Source organism: Lampetra planeri, chromosome 37 (genome assembly GCF_965212315.1).
Source record: "Lampetra planeri chromosome 37, kcLamPlan1.2.h2, whole genome shotgun sequence".
In the NCBI taxonomy this organism is placed as follows: Eukaryota; Metazoa; Chordata; class Hyperoartia; order Petromyzontiformes; family Petromyzontidae; genus Lampetra; species Lampetra planeri.
Window position 1 is genome coordinate 321,304 of NC_136143.1, and position 23,030 is coordinate 344,333.

Below are 23,030 nucleotides of genomic sequence, written 5' to 3' on the forward strand. Positions count from 1 at the left end.
CCACCCGCAGACGGATGGCATGGTGGAACGACTAAATCGGACTCTGTCCGCCATGCTGTGTCACACGGTTAATGAGAAGCAAGCTGACTGGGATTTGCACATCCCTGGGGTACTCTCGGCATACCGGATGACGCCTCACGCGTCCACAGGATATTCTCAGTTTTTTCTCATGTACGGTCGCGAAAACGTGCCGCCAATGGATGTGCAGTTGGGAACAGGAGTGAGAGGATCTACCAAGCCTCTCCCTGATTATATTCAGGACGCCGTTCGCCGCGTCGCTGGGGTGCGGGAGGGGGCCCGAATGGCTACTGCCAAAACCCAGGCCCGAAACGAACGTTGCGCTCGACGCTCAAAGGGGAAGTGCCCCTGGAAGGTGGGGGACATGGCTTGGCTGCATTGCCCGCAGGTGCGAGCAGGGACCTCCCCTAAGTTACATAAACCATGGCAGGGGCCTGTCAGGCTCATTGAGGTTCCTAACCCGCAGTCCGCGCGCGTTTGGTTCGGATCTCGGCGCTGGTACGTCCATACGTCTCGCTTGAAACCATACGTGGCCCCTCGAACGGATGCGTCATCTCCTGATGTTGCCTTGCCGGTGTCTGTTGCTGCCGACGCACCCTTGCCTGTGCCTGTTGACCCTGCAAGAGCGCCTGTCGTGCCTTCTACAGACAAACCGGCCGTGACACTGCAGGAGGCAGAGGACTCTGCTCTGGGTGAACCTACCACGGCTGCGGGGACACCTGGCCCCGCCGCCCCTCCAACCCCACCACAGACACGGTTGCGGGACGCCCCGGACTCTGGTCCTTTGGGGAAACGGGACCTTGGCGTTGGCGGGCCTCCAATAGCGACAGGCGGTTTTGATCCTGTCGCTCCTAAAACCCCGTCGCGTTCTCGGTCTGCAGGGGGGCCGGCGCTCGTCCGGGACGGGCCGGCGACCCGCACGCGTTCGAAGTCCCTTTCTTTTCGTTGATTATTGTTGTTCTCGTTCTTGTTGTTATTGTTATATTCCTTGTATTCTCGGTTGTCCGTTCACGGCTGATGGTTGGTGGTCGCTCGCATTACTTGTGCTGTTTCAGCCGAGGACGGCTGGAATTTTCTCTACGGGGGAGGGTGGTGTAATGCGAGCGTAAACAGCCTCGCGGATATGATGTAACAGGGGGGAGGAGTTGGGTCACGTGGGGAGAGAGGAGAGCTTTTAAGGGCAGGAACCGGAAGGGCTGGAGAAGAGTGTGGGAATATAGACAGGAGGAGGCCACGCAGGGCAGGAGGTGGAAGTGGCGTGATCGCCACAGGTCGGGACTCGGCACCGTTGGCCAGCGGTGTCCGGGCACGGAGGAGGCGGAGAGCCAGCAGCAGGGCTGCATAGAGAGCAGCCGTGGGGCTGCAGGTCGGGGACAGAGAGGCTGAGGGAAGAGCCAGCAGCGGGGCTGCATAGTGAGCCAGCAGCAAGTCTGCAGGAGCGACGGCAGCAGTGGGGCTGCCGAGCGGGAGACGGAGGAGACTCTGAGCGAGACGCTGTGCGGGCAAAGTTGTACGAACCACAATAAAGGACAACGGAGACAGACCCAGTGCAAGAATCCTTTATTACATATATACTGATTGAGGGTGGGAGGAGCCAAGGTAGGCCAGTTGTGGTGATTGCTACATTGGAGAAACGAAACGTCATATCTCTGATCGTGTCCGCGAGCACAAGTCAGATCTGAAACACGGCAAAACTGATTCTTCTGCCGTTGCTGATTATTGCTACAACGCTGTGGGCTCTCATGAAATTGTTTTTTCCAAGACTAAGGTGCTCTGCAAGCCTCCTGGCTACCATCAAAGGTTTGTACACGAGGCCATCCAAATAAACAAACACAGACATAATTTCAACCGTGATGATGGGTACAAACTTAGTAATCATTGGAAAGATGTCATTAACCATGCAAAAAAGATTTAACTACACATATTTGGAGCATTCCAGGCAGCGATTTCAGCCGCACCACCTCTACATAACAATAGGCTCAGTCAACCATTCTACACAACAAAGACTCATTTCCTGGCGGCGATTTAAGCCGCACCACCTCTACATAATAATAGGCTCAGTCAACCATTCTACACAACAAAGACTAATTTCCTGGCAGTGATTTCAGCCGCATCATCTCTACATAATAAAAAGGCTCAGTCCCTTTTACACGCACCTTTACATCATCCGCACCTAGTTTACACAACAAAGGCTCATTCCTAATAGCGTGCTTCAGCCGCACCGAACCTCACAAAAATAATATTCAGGCCTACCTTGGCTCCTCCCACCCTCATCCAGTATATATACAAATACTGTTTTCTTGGTATTTCTCTCACTTAATAGAGCTATCGTGCTGTGACGGTTCCACCTGAAGACGGAAGCTTGTGTTGCCTCCGAAACGTCGTGAATTTTATTTTATTTTTATTTTACTTTTATTAATTTTATTTTTTTACCTACGTGACTTGACCGAAAAAACTTAACTAAGACTGACCGGATGAATGCTCGAGGGGTAGTACAGTGTGTGGAGCTTTGGACGTATGATGTGACCAAGGTAATTAATGAAAAAGACAAGAAATTCCTATATAAACAGCATGCAAAATTATACAAATCACTCTTGCAGAAGAAAACTCCAGGGTTGGCACTCATCATCAGTCGTAAATTTGAGCTTTGCAGAGGCAAAGGTTCTGAGTCGCTAAGAGTTTGAGTTCTTGCTGAGGCAGACTTCAAGTGTACCTGAAAGTATCCAAGTTTTGTTCATATTTTGTGTTACATTTTGTGTTTCTTGCAGATGCAAGGACTTCGAGAAGTTGTGTTGTGATAAGCTAAGAGGTTTGAGAAGTTACGTGGTCCAGGAAAATTGTTGATAAGAGCACCTGGTGGCAGGGTAGCCTTATACAGCTCTTCCTCAAGATATTGTTGCGTGAATTAATATTAATAGAATACTGTGCTAAGCTAAGAGGTGTCAGGGAATTGTTGGCAAAACGTCCATAACGCAAATTCCCTAAGTGGAGATTTGAGTTACACACCAATATCGAGTGTGTAAGGAGAAATTATCCAAGCCCTCGACTGGAAAAGTGCAGTTTGTTGTCAAGTCAACCTGACATTGTATTATGTGTGAAGAGGCCGGGAGCGTGTGAGCATTGTCACGTATAGGCTGTTACACAGCGTGAGACCTTCGAGAGTGAGCAACCAGGGGTGCTCGCAAACCAAGCCACATTGATGAGAGGCAGTGGGGTATGGGGCACATGCGTGAAGTGGATTAGGGTAGGTAAAAGGTGGTAGGGGGAGAGGTCTGGTGGCCGGTGAGTTGAGCTGATGGAGGAGCACAGTGAAGGACTATGGGAGAGATGTGGTTAGGTGCACATTAAAAGCCAGACATTAGAGCTGGGTCAGGATTTAGGGTCGTCGGAGGAAGCTGACTGGGGGGGGGTGGGAGTAGGTGAGAGGCGGGCGAAGGAACCGGGAGGGGTGGAGACAGTGGAAGAGAAAAATCAATAAATAAAAGAAAGGACTTTAGGGCCGAGCTAAAGGTGGAAAGCGAGACTGGGCGCAAGGATTTGATGGAAGTGAGAAAACAGGATTATTAGGATCGAAGGGAGCATGAAAGAACGTGTAAAGAAATGAGAGAAGAGAGGTAGAGCAGGGCAAGACTATGCAAAGCTTTGAATACTAGGGTGAGGGATTAAAAGAGACAGTGGAGATATATAGGAGGCCAGTGAAGTTGTTGAAGGACAGGAAAGCAGTGAGATGTGTATGGAAGGTTGAGTACAGTCCGTGTAGCTGCGTTTTGGATGTGTTGGAGAGGGATAAAGACATAAGCAGGGAAACCAACCAGGAGTGAGTTACAGTAATCCAGGCGAGTGAAGACAAGGGAGTGTACGAGGAGTTTTGCAGCAGTGGTAGTGATGAGTGGGCGGATTTTCCTGATGTACAGATGGTAACGGCATGTGCGAGTGGTAATGGCAATGTCGGAAGCGGAGAGAGTGGAATCGAAGGTAATACCAAGAGTTAGTGTGGTAGAGTTTGGGAAGAGGCTAAGGTGGGGGAAAGACATGGAGGGTGCAGGTGGGGGTGAACGAGAGGATGGAAAAAAAAGCACCGAGGATTTGGAAGGATTTAGGGAAAGGACATTTTCGGTCATCCAGGCAGGATGAGATGTGGAGGGAAACATCGGGGATGAATGATTTGAAGGAGAAGAAAATGTTAGTGTCATCGGCAAAGAGGTGATAGGAGATATCGAAGGAAGAAATATACTCTCGGGGAGATGTGTTTACGGAGAACAGAAGGAGACCAAGTACCGAGCCCTAGGGAACACCAACCGGGAGGGGGGTGGTTGAGGAAGAGCAGTGGTTGAAAGAGACAGTCGATGAACGGGAAGTTAGGCAGGAACTGATCCAAGAAAAAAGGGTTTCAGAGATGCCGAGTTTGGAGAGAGTGGATAGGAGGATGCAGTGGTCGAGGGTGTCGAAGGCAGAAGACAGGTCGAGAGAGATAAGGACAGAGGATAGACCGGAGTGATGCGAGTTGGCCAGGTGGTTGTGGATGTGAAGGAGGGTGGTTTAAATGGAATGGAGAGGGCGGAACCCAGCCTTGTGGAGGGGATACAGTGAGTGGGAAGAGATGTAGGATGAGAGGCGGGAGAGCACTAAACTTTAAAGGAGTTTGGAGAAATAAGAAAGCAAGGAAATGGCGTGATAGTGTGCAGGGACAGAATGATCTAGATACGTTTTTTTGAGAAGTGGTAATCTTGCAATTCGATTGTTGATGCTTTCCTAACCATTTGGTAAACATGAATAATTATGCTTGCTTGAATACTGTTGTTTTGAGGTACTAACCTGTTTGTTTTTCTTTGAATCGCATAATCTTGTGATACGGTCGTTGATGCTTCAAACCATTTACAGTGAGGGAAAAAAGTATTTTATCCCCTGCTGATTTTGTACGTTTGCCCACTGACAAAGAAATGATCAGTCTATAATTTTAATGTTAGGTTTATTTGAACAGTGAGAGACAGAATAACAACAAAATCCAGAAAAACGCATGTCAAAAATGTTATAAATTGATTTGCATTTTAATGAGGGAAATAAGTATTTGACCCCCTCTCAATCAGAAAGATTTCTGGCTCCCAGGTGTCTTTTATACAGGTAACGAGCTGAGATTAGGAGCACACTCTTAAAGGGAGTGCTCCTAATCTCAGCGTGTTACCTGTATAAAAGACACCTGTTCACAGAAGCAATCAATCAATCAGATTCCAAACTCTCCACAATGGCCAAGACCAAAGAGCTCTCCAAGGATGTCAGGGACAAGATTGTAGACCTACACAAGGCTGGAATGGGCTACAAGACCATCGCCAAGCAGCTTGGTGAGAAGGTGACAACAGTTGGTGCGATTATTCGCAAATGGAAGAAACACAAAAGAACTGTCAATCTCCCTCGGCCTGGGGCTCCATGCAAGATCTCACCTCGTGGAGTTGCAATGATCATGAGAACGGTGAGGAATCAGCCCAGAACTACACGGGAGGATCTTGTCAATGATCTCAAGGCAGCTGGGACCATAGTCACCAAGAAAACAGTTGGTAACACATTACGCTGTGAAGGACTCAAATCCTGCAGCGCCCGCAAGGTCCCCCTGCTCAAGAAAGCACATATACATGCCCGTCTGAAGTTTGCCAATGAACATCTGAATGATTCAGAGGACAACTGGGTGAAAGTGTTGTGGTCAGATGAGACAAAAATGGAGCTCTTTGGCATCAACTCAACTCGCCGTGTTTGGAGGAGGAGGAATGCTGCCTATGACCCCAAGAACACCATCCCCACCGTCAATCATGGAGGTGGAAACATTATGCTTTGGGGGTGTTTTTCTGCTAAGGGGACAAACTTCACCGCATCAAAGGGACGATGGACAGGGCAATGTACCGTCAAATCTTGGGTGAGAACCTCCTTCCCTCAGCCAGGGCATTGAAAATGGGTCGTGGATGGGTATTCCAGCATGACAATGACTCAAAACACACGGCCAAGGCAACAAAGGAGTGGCTCAAGAAGAAGCACAGTAAGGTCCTGGAGTGGCCTAGCCAGTCTCCAGACCTTAGTCCCATAGAAAATCTGTGGAGGGAGCTGAAGGTTCGAGTTGCCAAACGTCAGCCTCGAAACCTTAATGACTTGGAGAAGATCTGAAAAGAGGAGCGGGACAAAATCCCTCCTGAGATGTGTGCAAACCTGGTGGCCAACTACAAGAAACGTCTGACCTCTGTAATTGCCAACAAGGGTTGTACCACCAAGTACTAAGTCATGTTTTGCAGAGGGATCAAATACTTATTTCCCTCATTAAAATGCAAATCAATTTATAACATTTTTGACATGCGTTTTTCTGGATTTTGTTGTTGTTATTCTGTCTCTCACTGTTCAAATAAACATACCATTAAAATTATAGACTGATCATTTCTTTGTCAGTGGGCAAACGTACAAAATCAGCAGGGGATCAAATACTTTTTTCCCTCAATGTACATGTTTCTGGTAAAATACCTTTTTATATGCCCTGAAAAATGTGTCCGTCAGATGGCAGTCTAACACTTTTAATTCTCATGAATTTAATATAATGAAGTGATAAAATGTAAAATAAAGGTTTTATTCAGCATTTGGCAACTGGGATAAGTTACAATGGACTTGCTGCACTCGAAAACCTGGTTTAATCGTGCGCAACGGAAACCCGGATTCAAGCCTAGGATCCTCACAGCCACAACCCATCCACCACACATCCGCCTCCAACAAACACATGACAGTTTAACACGTAGACTTTCGGGACAAATATTATCCATAATGTTATTTGGGTTAGATCGCGTATATGTGTCGTTAAACCTGCCACCACCCGACACAGCCAATTAGTAAAGATTGCCACGTAAACAGAACATCCCAATTCGTTACTAGGACAGCACATGGGTGTGTTGGAGAGTAAAGCCACAACATTTACAATCTGAGTACGAGGTTTCGCCAGTAATTACAACGAGCATCATCAAGTGACAGCCAGATTTGTGGAGAATTCCTACTGCTTCGTTCTTAAATAGATGGACAGATGTGAAGTTGTCACTTGTGAACCCCTCACGTGCGAAGGCTAGAGGTGGGGGGGGGGGGGTTAAGTAATACATATAAATTACAATAGGTATCCAATATCGGTTGGGTTATTCATATGGTAATCAACGTACATTATGCATGCGCGTTGCTGTTTTTGTACATCACCTCGTTTGTGTGCACCTGTTATTGTCGACATATGGTGACCTGTATAGACATGCAGTTAAACAGTGTATTACTTGATGATTCCCTTCCAAGCAGCGCTAAGCCTGTAGCTATCCAAACGATTACATTTATTTTTATTTCTCTCAATTTTGGTAGATGCTCTAATTAGTCTTTGCCAGGAGTAACTAGTTTTTCACAGAACTTCAACATTATCAAAATCAATTGAGTGTCCTTGTTGGCATACGTGTTCTGCTACTGCCGACAGATGTATTTGATAGTATTTCATATTCCTTTGGTGTTCTTTTAATCTCGTGCTGATCATTCGTCCTGTCTGACCAACAAAGCATTTGCTAATTGGCTTTCTCGGATGGTGGCGGGTTTAAATACACATTTATATTGATGCGATCTAACCCAAAAAGACCTGTATTATAAACACATCATAATCATGCATATGAATGGCAGATTTAGACAACTTTTACCTGCTACTAACTTCCTATATCAGCAAAACATTGTTTTCTAGATGATAATTTTTTGTGCGTTCATCAAGTTTTTTTTCCATATACCCAGTCAATTATACTGTACTCCATTTCCACTGGCACATCCTAGCTGAGCAAGCACACGGCCCTCATGGTACAGATTGTTTTCCACTGGGTATTGTGCCAACCAAAACCAAATCATTATGCGCTGCCCAAACAAGACGTGAATCTGGCTCAGACTAGGGGCGGGCTAATTTCACATTCATTGCATGTGATATCAGTTAGTACAGTGTGGGGTGCACCAGTGTCACTGCTTCATCTACATGTCACTCAACACGAGCATTGAGCGGACCATCAGCAGCACTTTCGGCGAGTGAAACAGAGAAACAACATAGCACCTCTTAAACGGTGCTGGTCTGGCTTTGCTCAATCCCGACGTGGCTCGGTTGCAGTGGAAAAAAGGTTTAGTATTTTCATATTCGTGGCCAGTGAACCTAATGCAAAATGTCTGGTTGTGCCATTTTTACCAAATAGCAATATTTCACACGGGTCAAAAATCCAAGCTCTTGCAGTTTTCTATATAGTGTTTTAATTTCACATCTGCTCATCGATACACAAACCTTGTTTTCAATCCTACCATAACTACAGTGTAAAAAATACGTAATATTATGACGCTATATACAATTAAGAAATATACATTGGAATGAAATATCCTTAATAGTAATAATACTATGTACAATAAAAAATAAAGCATTTTTAAGTTGCGTATCATATAATTTCAAAAATAACATATGCCGTCGTACATTTTTTCTTGGTTTATACACCTGCATATCTACACAATTGTTTTTAAAAGTGAAATAATCTACATCTGCCCATTAACAAAAAAATCACCTCCAAGACAATTTTGGAAATTTCCTATTCCCATGATGGGGCCCAGGGCCAGCATGTTTATCGGATAACCACTCTTGACTTCCTACAAAGTGGTGCTCAACAACAGAGAGAAATGGCAAAAAACCGTGGTGCCTTATACATGTAAATTATTATGGGAATCAATAAGATCTACTGCCAGCTTATGGCCTCAAATGGAGATGAGCACTGCCCGGCGCTCACTTAGTTCAGAAAGACACAATAACGCTTTATTAGAATTACTGTGACAAAAATAACACTGGTAATTAAATGTACTCAAGGAAGCCTCACTCCATCTAGCCAGATCTAGTGATAATTAGAGACAGCATTCAGAATGCACTGTTCGGCCTCTGGGCTGAGCTGTCACATCGAAACATCATGCAGGAAGAAACTCATCACCCCATCCACAAGGATATTATTGGAGGTGTTTTACAATATTAAAAACAAGTTGCTTAGATGTTTTGAATATACATTACTTTAAAATAAAAGTTTCTTTCCAAATATTTAGATAAATGGATAATTCAAGTAACTTTTTTTTTGGCATTTTGGATCAACTCGGATCGAATCAATTAAAATAGAATCTATATATTGGGTGCCTGGTTTGTTTCCCCAATGATAACCATGATTAGACATGTCATTGGCTGATCAAAACCCTTCCTACACTGAAAAACACCAAAGCAAAATGAGCACAAATAATTCCACCTCTGGAAGATGACAAGCCACCGTTCGAAGGTCATGTGCCAAGAGAAAGCTGTATGATCCTCCCCCACCACCATCATCAAACTGCTGTGGAACTGGCACTGCCCACCGACGACTTGAGCCACAAACTGCCACCGGAAAGGAGCACAGCATTGCCTGAGGACTCCAGACTGACTGCCTCGTGAAGGACAAGTGTAGCTTGCCCATGGTATTGCCCCTACCCCTGTGGGGTAGAACTTGGTCGTGAGTCCACACCGCGCCATCGCTGGTTCGCTCCGAATATGTCCTCGTGCAGGCGACCTTCCTTCTACAGGGTCAGTGGGGTCAGAAAAGGGCGGATGGGGTCAGGAGAGGATGGATGGGACACAAAAATCAGGAGAGATTCTGGCCCTTATATACAAGTACATGCAGAGGATTCTAGGAAATGCATGACAGGATAGGGTAACAACTTGTAAGTTTGGAATACACTGGCAGGAAAGCATTACAGGTGTCATCTTTGAGTGCACATAGTGCTAATTCATGTACCCTAAGCACACATGACCAGTAGTTCAAGAGAGGCGGTATGCACCGGTAAGATAAAAACGAACAGTATCAGTCACAGAAACAAAGCATCTAGGAGGGAAAATAATAATTATTTTTCTTCTTTTTTTCTATCTACGTGGCTTTACCGAAAGACCCAAAGAATATGCATAGGGAAAATTATGTATTGTAATTGATATAGCGTTGAAAATACCCTGTGTTAACATGTAGGCTTTCGTGATCAATATCATCCATAATATTAGCGAAACGTCGTACTCAGATTGTAAATGTTGTGGATTTTCTCTCAAACACACTGGTGTGCTGTACTAGTAACGAATTGGCATGTTCTGTTTACATGACAAACCTTAGTAATTGGCTATATTATGGATTAAAATACACTCCCGCACCCCTAGCTTCACACGTGTATATGTAGTGCCTGCTGATGATGTGGTGCTTAAATGGGCATACACATGATCACACTTCCCACCACCGGCTGAGTACTCTGTATAATAAAAATATTAAATACAGGCAATCCTCAGTTTACATGCTTTTGTGGTACGCCATTTTGGAATAGTGCGCTTTGTATTTAGACCTTTTATTGACACATACGAGGTAATTTACAGAATAACGTCATCCGCAACGTGACATACGCCACCCTAGCCTGGCACTCAATGGCGTTGCCAGCAGCCAGTCCGGTACAATAACTAGAGTGCTACACTGTAAGAATCTCGCTGCGTGTTTACTACCGGCGCTCTTCCCTGTCTCCACAATGCAACTCCAGCATAGTTACAAGTGTAATGGACTAAATGAAGAAACGTTACACAGAACTATTAAAGATGTATAAAATAGAAAGAACACAGGCGCTGAGAGGAATTAGAAAGCAAACAAGTTGTGAAGGTATAATTAAGAACACAGGCGGCTGGATGTCTAATATCCAGAGAGGAAGGGGCACAGGTGGTGAAGGGATAATTGATGAGAGGATACTGTAGCAAGAGAATACCAGAATAATTAAGACTGAGAGGGAGATATAAAAGGGGAACGTCACTGGCAATATACCTATATATGCTAGGATAATGTCGGCGATTATGCCTGCGAGTGTGAGTGAAATCCCCTAACCCACTCCTTTTCCATGATTTCTTATGGGAAAATTGGTTTTGACATACACGATTTTTAGATATACGTGTTTTTCCAGGAACGCATCTATCGCGTATGTCATGGATTGCCTGTTGCTGTATACATGCCTTTTCCAAAATATATATATTAAGAGTGATATTTGCCTGTTTCAATGTAATAGGTAGGTTTTTTCCTGTCTTTTCTCAACGCGTTCCGAGAGTTAAGGAACAATGAAAGGACAAACAGTGAGACTTAAAGTGCCAAGCCTACAGAATGTGGACTGATGAGAGTCCTGAGAAAGCTCTGGAATTCCCTTCTCAGGGAAAACAGCAGTAAAGTAGACAACACATGGCAGACAATAGATGGAAATTACACACAGCAGGGACAACCAGTCAAAAGAGTAAGGGTGGGACAAAGCTCGTAGAGGAATAATTACAGAACCACAGGGAGAAAGAGGCCTCCACCAGACAACAGGATCCGGATAAGGGTGGTTAATCATTACAAGCCCAGTTTTGGGAAAGTTTAAAAGTTTACCAGTCGAGTCACAAGCATAGCCATACTCTCAAGATCATAATATTAAAAGATAACTTGAGAATAAGAAGTGCGCGTCTTTGGCGATACAGATGGGGAACAAAAGGTTAATAGGACCCTCAGAATATCCTTGGTAAGAATTACTGTACGCCACAAATCTTGGTTAACCATAAACCAAATAACAATAATGTAAGTATTAGACCAAAGATCACTCAGGAAAATACATAATACGAATTATGCCAACTCTCTACGACCAAAATAATATTTATCCCAGGGGTCTAACCGACCGCCTTTGTCTTCCCAGTAGCTATCATAGCATGTGGGAGCCGGAAATTTTGTTATGCGGGCGGCGCCTCCCTCTGATTTATCAAGTGCTGTGCGAGAGTTCTAACCGCGACGTGAGTGCTGCGAACGCTGCTCACAACGTGCACCAAATATGGCGGTGGTTAAGACACAGACACGTACACACCCGGGAAACAGAATGTTCACGACCTCAAGGGAACAGCGGCACTTTTGTGAGAGGAAATCAAAAGGACAGCAACTGACCAATGACGAGCCAAGGAGCTAAATCAAAGGAACATCCGAGCCTTTGTGAGAAGGAAGCAAGAGGCAGGAAAAATATCGAATGTGAGGAAGCCAAACCACACAAACTAGATCTGCTCCAGGCACACTCCGAGACTTACCCTCGTAACTGGCAATAGTAGGGAGCTCTGCTTTGACATACTCTACGCATCACGGGAAGGTTTTTTCCCTTCTATTTTATACGTGTCATTGGGGGAGTCACTGCAAAGCTAAGGCTTGCGCTTGTGGCATTGCGATACAATACGTGGTGGAGAGTACTGTGAACGAGATTGCTCCCCGGTGGCGAGGTTGCTTGATACAGCCTTCACACAAAATCATTGTGCAAAGATCGCTCCTATTGTCTTCTTCTTCTTTCTTTTCTTTTTTTATATTTAAAAGTCTCCGCGCGCGCTTGCGAGGGATTTGGCTCTCAAACGGTGGGGTTGACGACGAAAAAAAATTGCCAGTCAGCACGCCCTAAGCCCTGCGGTGCTTTTTCATGTCCGTCAACTTTAAATTCATTAAATTAGCGTTTTTTGGCGATTGTTTTATGATCTTTTATTAGTTTACCCATTTTTTATTTATTTCCCTTCGCCTCGCGCTGGGTGACAACGCAGCCAGCTGCACTTGTGCACAATGCCCACTACGTTACCTCCTACCAATCCACACGCGCCATCGCCCAAGGTAAGTCGCACACTTTTGTATTATATGCATTTATATGAGATGTAAGTCGCACAAATTAGTCTTATACGCATTTATCTTATTACACTTTGCACTGCTCACATGGGTTGCCCCTAGCAACGCACGCACGATGCTCTGCTGTAATCATAGCAGCTACAACCACAGTATGCACTGCTGTAGTGAAAGCAGGTACCACCAACGTCGGTATGCACTGCTGCAGTGATAGCAGGTACCAAAGTATGTATGCACTGCAGTAGTTAAAGCAGGTACCACCACTGTATGCACTGCTGTAATCATAGCAGGTACCACCACAATATGCACTGCTGTAATCATAGCAGGTACCACCACATTCAGTATGCACTGCTGTTGTTAAACCATGTACCACCACAGTATGCACTGGTGTTATCAGAGCAGATACCACCACAGTCAGTATGCACAGTTGTACTGAGAGCAGGTTGCACCACAGTATGCACTGCTGTAATAATAGCAGATACCACCACATTCAGTATGCACTGCTGTAGCTAAAGCAGGTACCACCACAGTATGCACTGTTGTTATCATAACAGGTACCACCACAGTCAGTATGCACTGCTGTACTGATAGCAGGTACCACCACATTCAGTATGCACTGCTGTAGCTAAAGCAGGTACCACCACAATATGCACTGCTGTATTAATAGCAGGTACCATCCACTTATGTATGCACTGCTGAAGTGAAAGCATGTACCACCACAGTCAGTATGCACTGCTCTGGTGATACCAGGCACCTCCACTGTCAGTATGTACTGCCTTTGTGATAGCAGGCTACAACGCAGTCACTAGGTACTGCTGTAGTGATACCAGGTACCACCACAGTCCGTGTACACTGCTGTAGTGAAAGCAGGTACCACCACAGTCGGTATGCACTGCTGTAGTGATAGTGCATACCGTCGATGTGTGTGTGCGTAAGTCGATGTGTGTGTGTTAGTCAATGTGTGTGCATGCTGTGCGTGTGTAGACAACTACTATTTTTAAATGAAGTTAATTATTTTCACAATAATAATGGCTGCGTCTAAGTCCATGTGTGCGTGTGGGTCGATGTGCGTGTCTGCGGCGATGTGTGTGTGTAAGTCGATGTGTCTGTGTGTGAGTCAATGTGTGTGAGTCCATTTGTCTGTGTATCAGAGTCGATGTGTTTGTGTGTGTGAGTCGATATGTCTGTGTGTTTGTGTCAATCGGTGTGCGTGTGTGTTAGTCGCTGTGTGTGTGTCGCTCCATGTCAGTCAGTGTAAGTCCATTTATTTCTGTGTGTGTGTTTTGGTCCATGTGTGCGTGTGAGTCCATGGGTATGTGTGTGCGTAATTCTACGTGTGTGTGTCAGTCCATGCCGTGTGTGGCTCTGTGCATGTGTGAGTCAGTCGACCCGTGGCACCTGGGTCTGCCCCGTGACCTCCTGCCAGTGGGCGTTCGACACTTCACGTGGCCTCAAGGCGCACATGGCCTGGCACAAGCGTCGTCACCACCACTTAGTGACGAATGGCGGTTGTTGTGTTAGTCCATGGATGTTTGTCTGGGAGTCTATGTGTGTCAGTCGATGTGTGTACGGCAATGTGTGTGAGAGTGTGTGTGTGCATCGATATGTGTGTGTAAGTTTATATGTGTGTCTTTATAAGTCCATAAGTGTGTTTGTGTAGCTCAATGTGTGTGTGAGTCTATGTACCATCGGACACTCCACCCCCACAACTTCCAATTGGTGATGGGGCAGTTGTGGAGAGAGTGGAGAGTTTCCCATACCTTGGCAGTGTGCTAATGACCAGCTCCGGTTTAACAGCAGAGGTCTCACTCCAAATCAGTCGAGCCGCATTATCTTTCATCGGTTGCGTAACGCTGTGTGGAAACTACCTGGTCTATCACTCCGCACGAAGCTTTAGGTCTTCTCGGCCACGGCCATTCCCTCCCTTCTCTACGCTTGCAAAACTTTGACCCCCATAATGGAACATCTTCGCCGGTTAGAACCATTTTGGATGGCCTACCTACGATCCATCCTGGGTTTAACCAGGCTGGATTGTATGAGGAGCTCACAAATCCTTGAAAGATGTGGACAAAGTCCCATCGGTGAGCTCCTCCGGCAGGCAAGGCTGAGTCATGTAGCCCGCATGCCCAGCCACCGCATGCCCAAACAGCTTTTGTTTGGCCGGATCGAGGGGGCTAAATGGGCACGGCACGGACCTAGAGAAGAGATGGAGTGATGTGGTACAGGAGGACGTGGAGCTGAGTGGACTTGCCGATGACTGGTACCAGCCGTGTCAAGATCGGCCTCTGTGGAGGAGGCTCGTGAAGGACGCTACTGGGCAGTTGGAGGCAGTCGCCCTCCAACAACAACGGAGGGCGGAGGAGTGACGCTCACAACGAGGGGAGCGCCAGGTGGCTAAAGCACAGCAAGTTGCCACAGTAGGGGGCACAGGTAGTGCATCAGCCAGTCGTCTCAGTCAGTCAACCTGTGCCATCTGGGTCTGCCCCGTCACCTCCTGCCAGCGGGCGTTCGACACTTTACGTAGTGTCAATGTGCACATAGCCTGCCGCAAGCGTTGTGATGACGTCACCGCCACTTAGTGGCAAATGGCGGTTGTTGTTGTTCAGTCTATGTATGTATGTGTGAGTAAGTCTATATGTGTGTGTGTAAGTCGATTTGTGTGTGTAACTACATGTGTGTGTCTAAAGTCGATGTCTGTGTGTGTGAGTCCATATGTGTATGTGTGTGTGCGTGTAAGTCCATGTGTTTCTATGTGTGTGGGTTGATGTCTGTGTGTAAGTCCATGTGTGTGTCTGTCTTTTTCGCCCAGGCAACACCAGGTACTTACTGCTAGTGCTCCGATAAAAGTCAACCTCTCCGAGAGGAGACCTGAAGCAACCACCATTCATGAGTGTGCCCAGTACCTCGCCAAACCACAGGCGAAGGACAGTTGAGGGTCGGATCAGAGACTGACGCGGAACTAGAGAACCGGATCTGGAGCGTGTTCACTGAGCAGAGTATGAGATATGCAGGCAACTGCACGGCAGCTAAAGTTTAACTTGGTTAATTACATCCTTCCAAGAATGGGAAGGGCGTTGGGAGGCAACGCATGGAGCTCAAACTGAAGCCTTGTGATGCAGGGGGCGGAAGTAGATAAGAAAGACTACTTGTGTTGTGGTTATTGCAAACATGATGCCTTGAATAAAGGTGTCAGTTTTGTACCAGTTTAAAAGGGTAAAAACCTACTACTAGATAAGAAAGCTAAGATTAAGCAGCCTTTTGTTATGCTGCGGGGGGGGGGGGAGTAGAAATGCGAAAGATGAACACTAACGTGTGGTAATGGTGATGGTAGTGTGTGAAGCTGGGGGTAACAGACTGGGAATAAGGATATGATAATGAAAATAAATCTAAACTGGCTGTCTAGCAGTAAACTGCACGGCAGCTAAAGTTTAACTTGGTTAATTACATCCTTCAAATGATTGCTCAATTTGAATCCCTCATCTCAGTTGAAGTTATGTCTATGTTTGTACATCTGGAAAATTAGAAAGGCGCAAGCTAAACTTGCACGCTCGAAATAACGTGTGAAAATGGTGATGGTAGTGTGTAAAGCTGGGAGTAGAAGACTGGGGATATTGAAGGATGTAATTAACCAAGTTAAACTTTAGCTGCCGTGCAGTTTACTGCTAGACAGCCAGTTTATATTTATTTTCATATTCATATCCAAAACCAAAGAGTATGAATCCTTGCAGTCATGAAAGCTTAAAATCTACAATTAATGCAGGCAACTGCCGGAGAACTCTCGAGAAGAGGGGGGAAGACACGATGGGCGCTGTCTTTCCCAGCCGCTCCTCAGTCTGCAAGGGTCAACCGTGCCTGGTGCTAAGGGGGTGACGCGCTGCCGCCCGGCGGACGATCTGCGAGCGCTATCTGGCGACGTGGCCACCATGCACACCGCTGCAGAATGAGCCTGGCCCATCGACCCCTGCCAGCATGGGCGCCGCAGCCAGCGGTGAGCCGCCAGCGTGCCGACTCGACAGTCACTCCAACTGTGGACGGAATCGAACGGGCGCGCAGCCCGAGTGGTCACACGCCGTGTGCCGACACACACCCGTCGACCCAACGCCCCCTGCTGGGGACCTGAGGTATTTTCGGTACAAGGGAACACGCGACACAAGCCGCCCACTGCTCTCTCGAGCCCAGAGCCACAGTTGGTAACGTGATCCATGTGCAGAGATCGTACGTGGACAAACTCAAACCATACTACCCGATAACAGGACCCTGCGGGGTGGGCTGGTAGGAATAATACTTAGTACCGGTACAGGGATATCGACCAGGTATAGAGGAGTTAAAGAAAAAATTACTGTATTCTAGTGTAACGTTAATTAAAAGTGTTTGTTTTGACAAGAAACGCTGTGAGATTTAAAGACTCGTAGTCTTTCATTTCCAAACGATCACATCTGAGATTTATTGACCTTAGATGGGGAAACTCGAATGCATTTACTAGTATAAAGGTGAAATAAAATAGAGGGAATAAACGGTACCTTGGTGCATTTTATGTCGTCTACATAGAGTTGAATAAACGGGCGTTTGGCATATTCATATAACAGTACTACATTGAGCAGTGTTTGTTTGGCACTTCGAGTTTTAATTCGCGCGCACGACATGGATACCGAAAACAACCACGACTTTGAAGACCCCAATGGTTGTCTGGACGCCCACGTTGAAAAGATGCTTGCTGAAACAGAGACCGCATTTGCTGCTGGAACCCTTTACAAACTCGCAGTGAAAAGCGTCGTTTCCATGGACCCAGAACCAACCGCAGTTGGTGCTGCTATAACGGTAGCATCGCCACCAAACATGCAGCCAGCAGCTAAATAATCAAAGATTGCATCACAAGTAGAAATACTTGCGTGTGAATACGATGTAGTGAACACGACAGAGATGTGGTGAACACGGCAGAGATGTGGTGAACACGGCAGAGATGTGGTGAACACGGCAGAGATGTGGTGAACACGACAGAGATGTAGAGATAATAGTGAACACGACAGAGATATAGTGAACACGACAGAGATGTAGAGATGATAGTGAACACGGCAGAGATGTAGTGAACACGACAGAGATGTAGAGATAATAGTGAACACGACAGAGATATAGTGAACACGACAGAGATGTAGAGATGATAGTGAACATGACAGAGATGTAGAGATGATAGTGAACACGGCAGAGATGTAGTGAACACAGCAGATGTAGTGAACACGACAGATGTAGTGAACACGGTAGAACTATAAGCGAGTGAATAGCAGCAGCGACGAGGCCTCTCGCTGCCTCTGCTCTGCCGCTGCCGGGCTGCAGATTCAGCCGAGTCAGGTACCACTGCCAATATGCACAACAACAACAATAAACGTGCTGCGTTTCATCTCTGTGTTAATAAGCCTGCTGCACTAGGCCTCACGAAGCCTGCCGCACTAGGCCTCGTGCCGTGCTTTTCGTGCACAAATAAGGCGATTAAATGTATCTCGTCTCTGTGTTAATAAATGTTTCTTGTCTCTGTGTTATAAAAACGTGCTGCGTTTCAGTAAAATAATTGTTTTTAAATAAACGTGCTGCGTTTCATCTCTGTGTTAATAAGTCTGCCGCACTAGGCCTCACGAAGCCTGCCACACTAGGCCTCGTGCCGTGCTTTTCGTGCACAAATAAGGCGATTAAATGTATCTCGTCTCTGTGTTAATAATTGTTTCTTGTCTCTGTGTTAAAAAAAACGTGCTGCGTTTCAGTAAAATAATTGTTTTTAAATAAACGTGCTGCGTTTCATCTCTGTGTTAATAAGCCTGCCGCACTAGGCCTCACGAAGCCTGCCGCACTAGGCCTCGTGCCGTGCTTTTCGTGCACAAATAAGGCGATTAAATGTATCTCGTCTCTGTGTTAATAAATGTTTCTTGTCTCTGTGTTATAAAAACGTGCTGCGTTTCAGTAAAATAATTGTTTTTAAATAAACGTGCTGCGTTTCATCTCTGTGTTAATAAGCCTGCCGCACTAGGCCTCACGAAGCCTGCCACACTAGGCCTCGTGCCGTGCTTTTCGTGCACAAATAAGGCGATTAAATGTATCTCGTCTCTGTGTTAATAATTGTTTCTTGTCTCTGTGTTAAAAAAAACGTGCTGCGTTTCAGTAAAATAATTGTTTTTAAATAAACGTGCTGCGTTTCATCTCTGTGTTAATAAGCCTGCCGCACTAGGCCTCACGAAGCCTGCCGCACTAGGCCTCGTGCCGTGCTTTTCGTGCACAAATAAGGCGATTAAATGTATCTCGTCTCTGTGTTAATAAATGTTTCTTGTCTCTGTTATAAAAACGTGCTGCGTTTCAGTAAAATAATTGTTTTTAAATAAACGTGCTGCGTTTCATATCTGTGTTAATAAGCCTGCCGCACTAGGCCTCACGAAGCCTGCCGCACTAGGCCTCGTGCCGTGCTTTTCGTGCACAAATAAGGCGATTAAATGTATCTCGTCTGTGTTAATAAATGTTTCTTGTCTCTGTGTTAAAAAAACGTGCTGCGTTTCAGTAAAGTAATTTTTTTTAAATAAACGTGCTGCGTTTCATCTCTGTGTTAATAAGCCTGCCGCACTAGGCCTCACGAAGCCTGCCGCACTAGGCCTCGTGCCGTGCTTTTCGTGCACAAATAAGGCGATTAAATGTATCTCGTCTCTGTGTTAATAAATGTTTCTTGTCTCTGTGTTAAAAAAGCGTGCAGCGTTTCAGTAACGTAATTTTTTAAATAAACGTGCTGCGTTTCAGTAAAGTAATTTTGAAGCGAAGTTTAAAGTTTTGCCGTGATGCGCCGGAAGCGACGGCCATCTTGTTTAATTCACATATCCAGGGGGAGCGGGCGGCCATCTTGTCGGACAGGGTCATGCCAAGTGTTTGCAGTAGGGGGCGATGTTGATACACGGACGGACGGACGGACAAACGCGGACGGACGGACAGACGGACAAACGCGGACGGACGGACGGACAAACGCGGACGGACGGACGGACGGACGGACGGACAAACGCGGACGGATGGACGGACGGACAAACGCGGACGGATGGACGGACACATTAATCTATTGGTGGTCTGGTCCACTTCGTTGCTACCAGTATAATGATTGGACCTCGTGGTGACTGCCCCTCCAACACATACACACACGACGTGCAAATCGGTATGAATAATGTTGTTCCGCAGTGTTTTGTTTCACATAGGGTTGCCATTCGAAGCTGGTGTGTTAAGTATTAACCGGACATTGAGAAGCATTGTTCTGTCCCTTAACTTGCATCAATACGGTCGTTAGAAGTATTTAATTGTTTGTTTCTTTTAATCGCATAATCCTACCAATGAATTCATTGATGTCCTACTAGTCAATTGATAAGCATCAATTTTCTGAATCTATACACTTGCATGAATACGATTGTTTTGAGATATTGCTTTTAATCGCATAATCTTACCAGTGAATATGTTTTGCCATCGGGCACACATTTCTTTAGCATGTTTCTGAATGAATTTTGCCATGATAAGTTAGCCCATCGTTCTATTGCCCTATTCAACAACGCAACCATAAGACTTGACCATTTATGTTTGTATTTGTACGAATCGAGGAGTATGATATTTGCATGAATACTGTTGTGGTAATTCTGATGATAAGACTGTTCGCATATTAGAGTTTTTTAGATATTAAATTCGTCTTCTTGGTTCTTTCGGTAAAGTCACGTAGAAGGGAAGTAATAAAATAATAAAAATAAAACATAATAAAACAATTCTCACGACGTTTCGGCCACAACGCAAGCAGCCGTCCTCAGGCGAAGAATGAGAACATTATCAAGCTAGGAGCTTATATAGGTGTAGCGAGGAGGAGCGCCTTAACAAAAGAATGTGCATATGAAGAGGAATTTAGCATACCAATGGGCAATGCATAGGAGGTGGGCGGAGGGGTTTCAAAGTCGCATTATGCCCATGCATTATGCAGGATCAACAGCACCACGGGGGGGCGCAAGGAACAGCGTTAATAAAGGAAAGGAATGTTAGTGATATGTAGCTGCATTTGCCAAACAACCACGTAGAAAACCAAAGTGAAAACTACATAAAAAAAAAAACTAAAATATAAACTGATACTTACTATACTCTACAATAAGCTGAGTTACTAACAACAAATAATAAATTACAATTCTACGTCGTAAGAAGTATATAATATACTTCCATCTAAACTTTATTCTCTTAGCATATACAGTACTATATACTGCCATAGATAAACCCAACATTAAATTATATACTGTATTGCTGTAAACCACCCTATACTTTATACATTTTAATATAACACTATGTATTATTTAACTCACCCTAATGTGTATCGAAATGGTTTATTACGTCCTTCCAATGATTGCTAAGCCTGAATCCATCTTCTCGGTTAAAATTGTCTCTGTGTTTGTATATGTGGATCGCCTCATGAACGAATCTCTCATGATAGCCAGATGGCTTGCAGAGAACCTCCGTCTTGGAGAAGTCAATGTCATGTGAGCCCACTGAGTTGTAACAGTGGTCTGCCACGGCTGAGGTGTTTGTCCTACCGTGTTTTAGATCAGCTTTATGTTCACGAACATCAGCAAAGATGAGCGTTTTGAATTAGCTCAATTAAAAAAGAGGGATGACATTGTCATCCTCTCAGCCGACAAAGGCAATGCCACTGTCATCATGGACAAAATAGAATACAACAACAAAATTCAAGAACTACTCAACGATGGCAGCTATACAAAAATAAAAAGAGACCCCACCAACAGCCTCGTCTCCAAAACCAACAACATCATCTCTGCTTCAACCGCATTAATTGATCAGACCAAACAGTTCTCGTTGAAACCTTCTGCAGCCAGGCCACCAAGATTGTACGGCTTGCCAAAGATACATAAAGAAGATACACCTCTTCGTCCCATTGTCTCTACTATCAACTCCCCCACTTACAAACTGGCTCGTTTTTTGTCCGAAATCCTACGGCCTTTCACTGGAAAAACCACCTCTGCAGTACTAAACTCTACTGACCTGGTATCGACAATCAAGGGGATTGCCCTGTCCCCAGACGACCTGCTTGTCAGTTTTGATGTGGTTTCCTTGTTCACCAAGGTGCCTGTGCCTGACACCATCGCAATCATTGAAGACTTGGTTCATCAAGGACTAAATGCTGGGGTACCCCCCCTGGTGAGACACTGCTTAACCAATACATACTTCACCTGGAATGGAACCTTCTACAAGCAAATTGAGGGCACCCCAATGGGCTCCCCCCTATCTCCGGTTGTAGCCAACATCTTCATGGAGAAATTTGAGACGGACGCCATCCAGACTGCCACTCTACGCCCGACCTTATGGAAGAGATACGTAGACGACACTTTTGTCATCTGGCCACATGGCCGGCCTGCTCTAGACCAATTTCTCGACCACATCAATTCCATACACCCAGCCATCAGATTCACCATGGAAGTCGAAAATGATGGCAAGCTACCCTTTTTGGATGTCCTAATCAAAAGGAGACCTAATGGTTCAATGAGCCACTCTGTCTACAGGAAAGCCACCCACACGGATGCTTATCTAAAACCGGATTCCCACCACCATCCATCCCAGAAGAATTCCCTCATCAAGACTCTATATCATAGAGCCCAATGCATCTCCGACCATGAACACATTTCCAGTGAACTCAAACACGTACGCCAAGCTCTTAAAGCTAATGGTTACTCCGACTACACAATCCGCAAAGCCATCACTCCAACCATCAAGAAAGATCCTGTTGAGGAGCCTTTCAAGACCATCACCTTACCCTACATTGCTGGGGTCACAAAAAAGATCTCCAAAATCCTGATTAAACACAAGATCCAGGTCCGATTCAACACAGTACATAAAATCCGTGATCTGGTACCGTCTGTAAAAGATGTGATTCCAGACATACAGTACCCTGGCGTCTACAAACTAAGTTGCCTCTGTGGTAGCAGTTACATTGGGGAAACCAAACGACACGTCTCAGACCGCATTCGTGAACATAAAGCTGATCTAAAACACGGTAGGACAAACACCTCAGCCGTGGCAGACCACTGTTACAACTCAGTGGGCTCACATGACATTGACTTCTCCAAGACGGAGGTTCTCTGCAAGCCATCTGGCTATCATGAGAGATTCGTTCATGAGGCGATCCACATATACAAACACAGAGACAATTTTAACCGAGAAGATGGATTCAGGCTTAGCAATCATTGGAAGGACGTAATAAACCATTTCGATACACATTAGGGTGAGTTAAATAATACATAGTGTTATATTAAA

At 45.5% G+C, this 23,030-nt stretch overlaps 1 protein-coding gene across 2 annotated transcripts in view; it reads right to left on the reverse strand.

Annotated features, from left to right (window-relative positions):
- Window positions 1-8,272: 8,272 nt before the first annotated feature.
- The window catches only part of LOC144730847 (nitric oxide synthase 1-like), a 61,709-nt gene continuing 46,951 nt past the window's right edge, over window positions 8,273-23,030 (reverse strand). For both annotated transcript variants that reach the window (XM_078611620.1, XM_078611621.1), the window contains one exon: window positions 8,273-9,612. In XM_078611620.1, coding sequence (XP_078467746.1) covers window positions 9,523-9,612 — 90 coding nt within the window. In that variant the 3' untranslated portion in view covers window positions 8,273-9,522. The remainder of the gene's footprint in view (window positions 9,613-23,030) is intronic.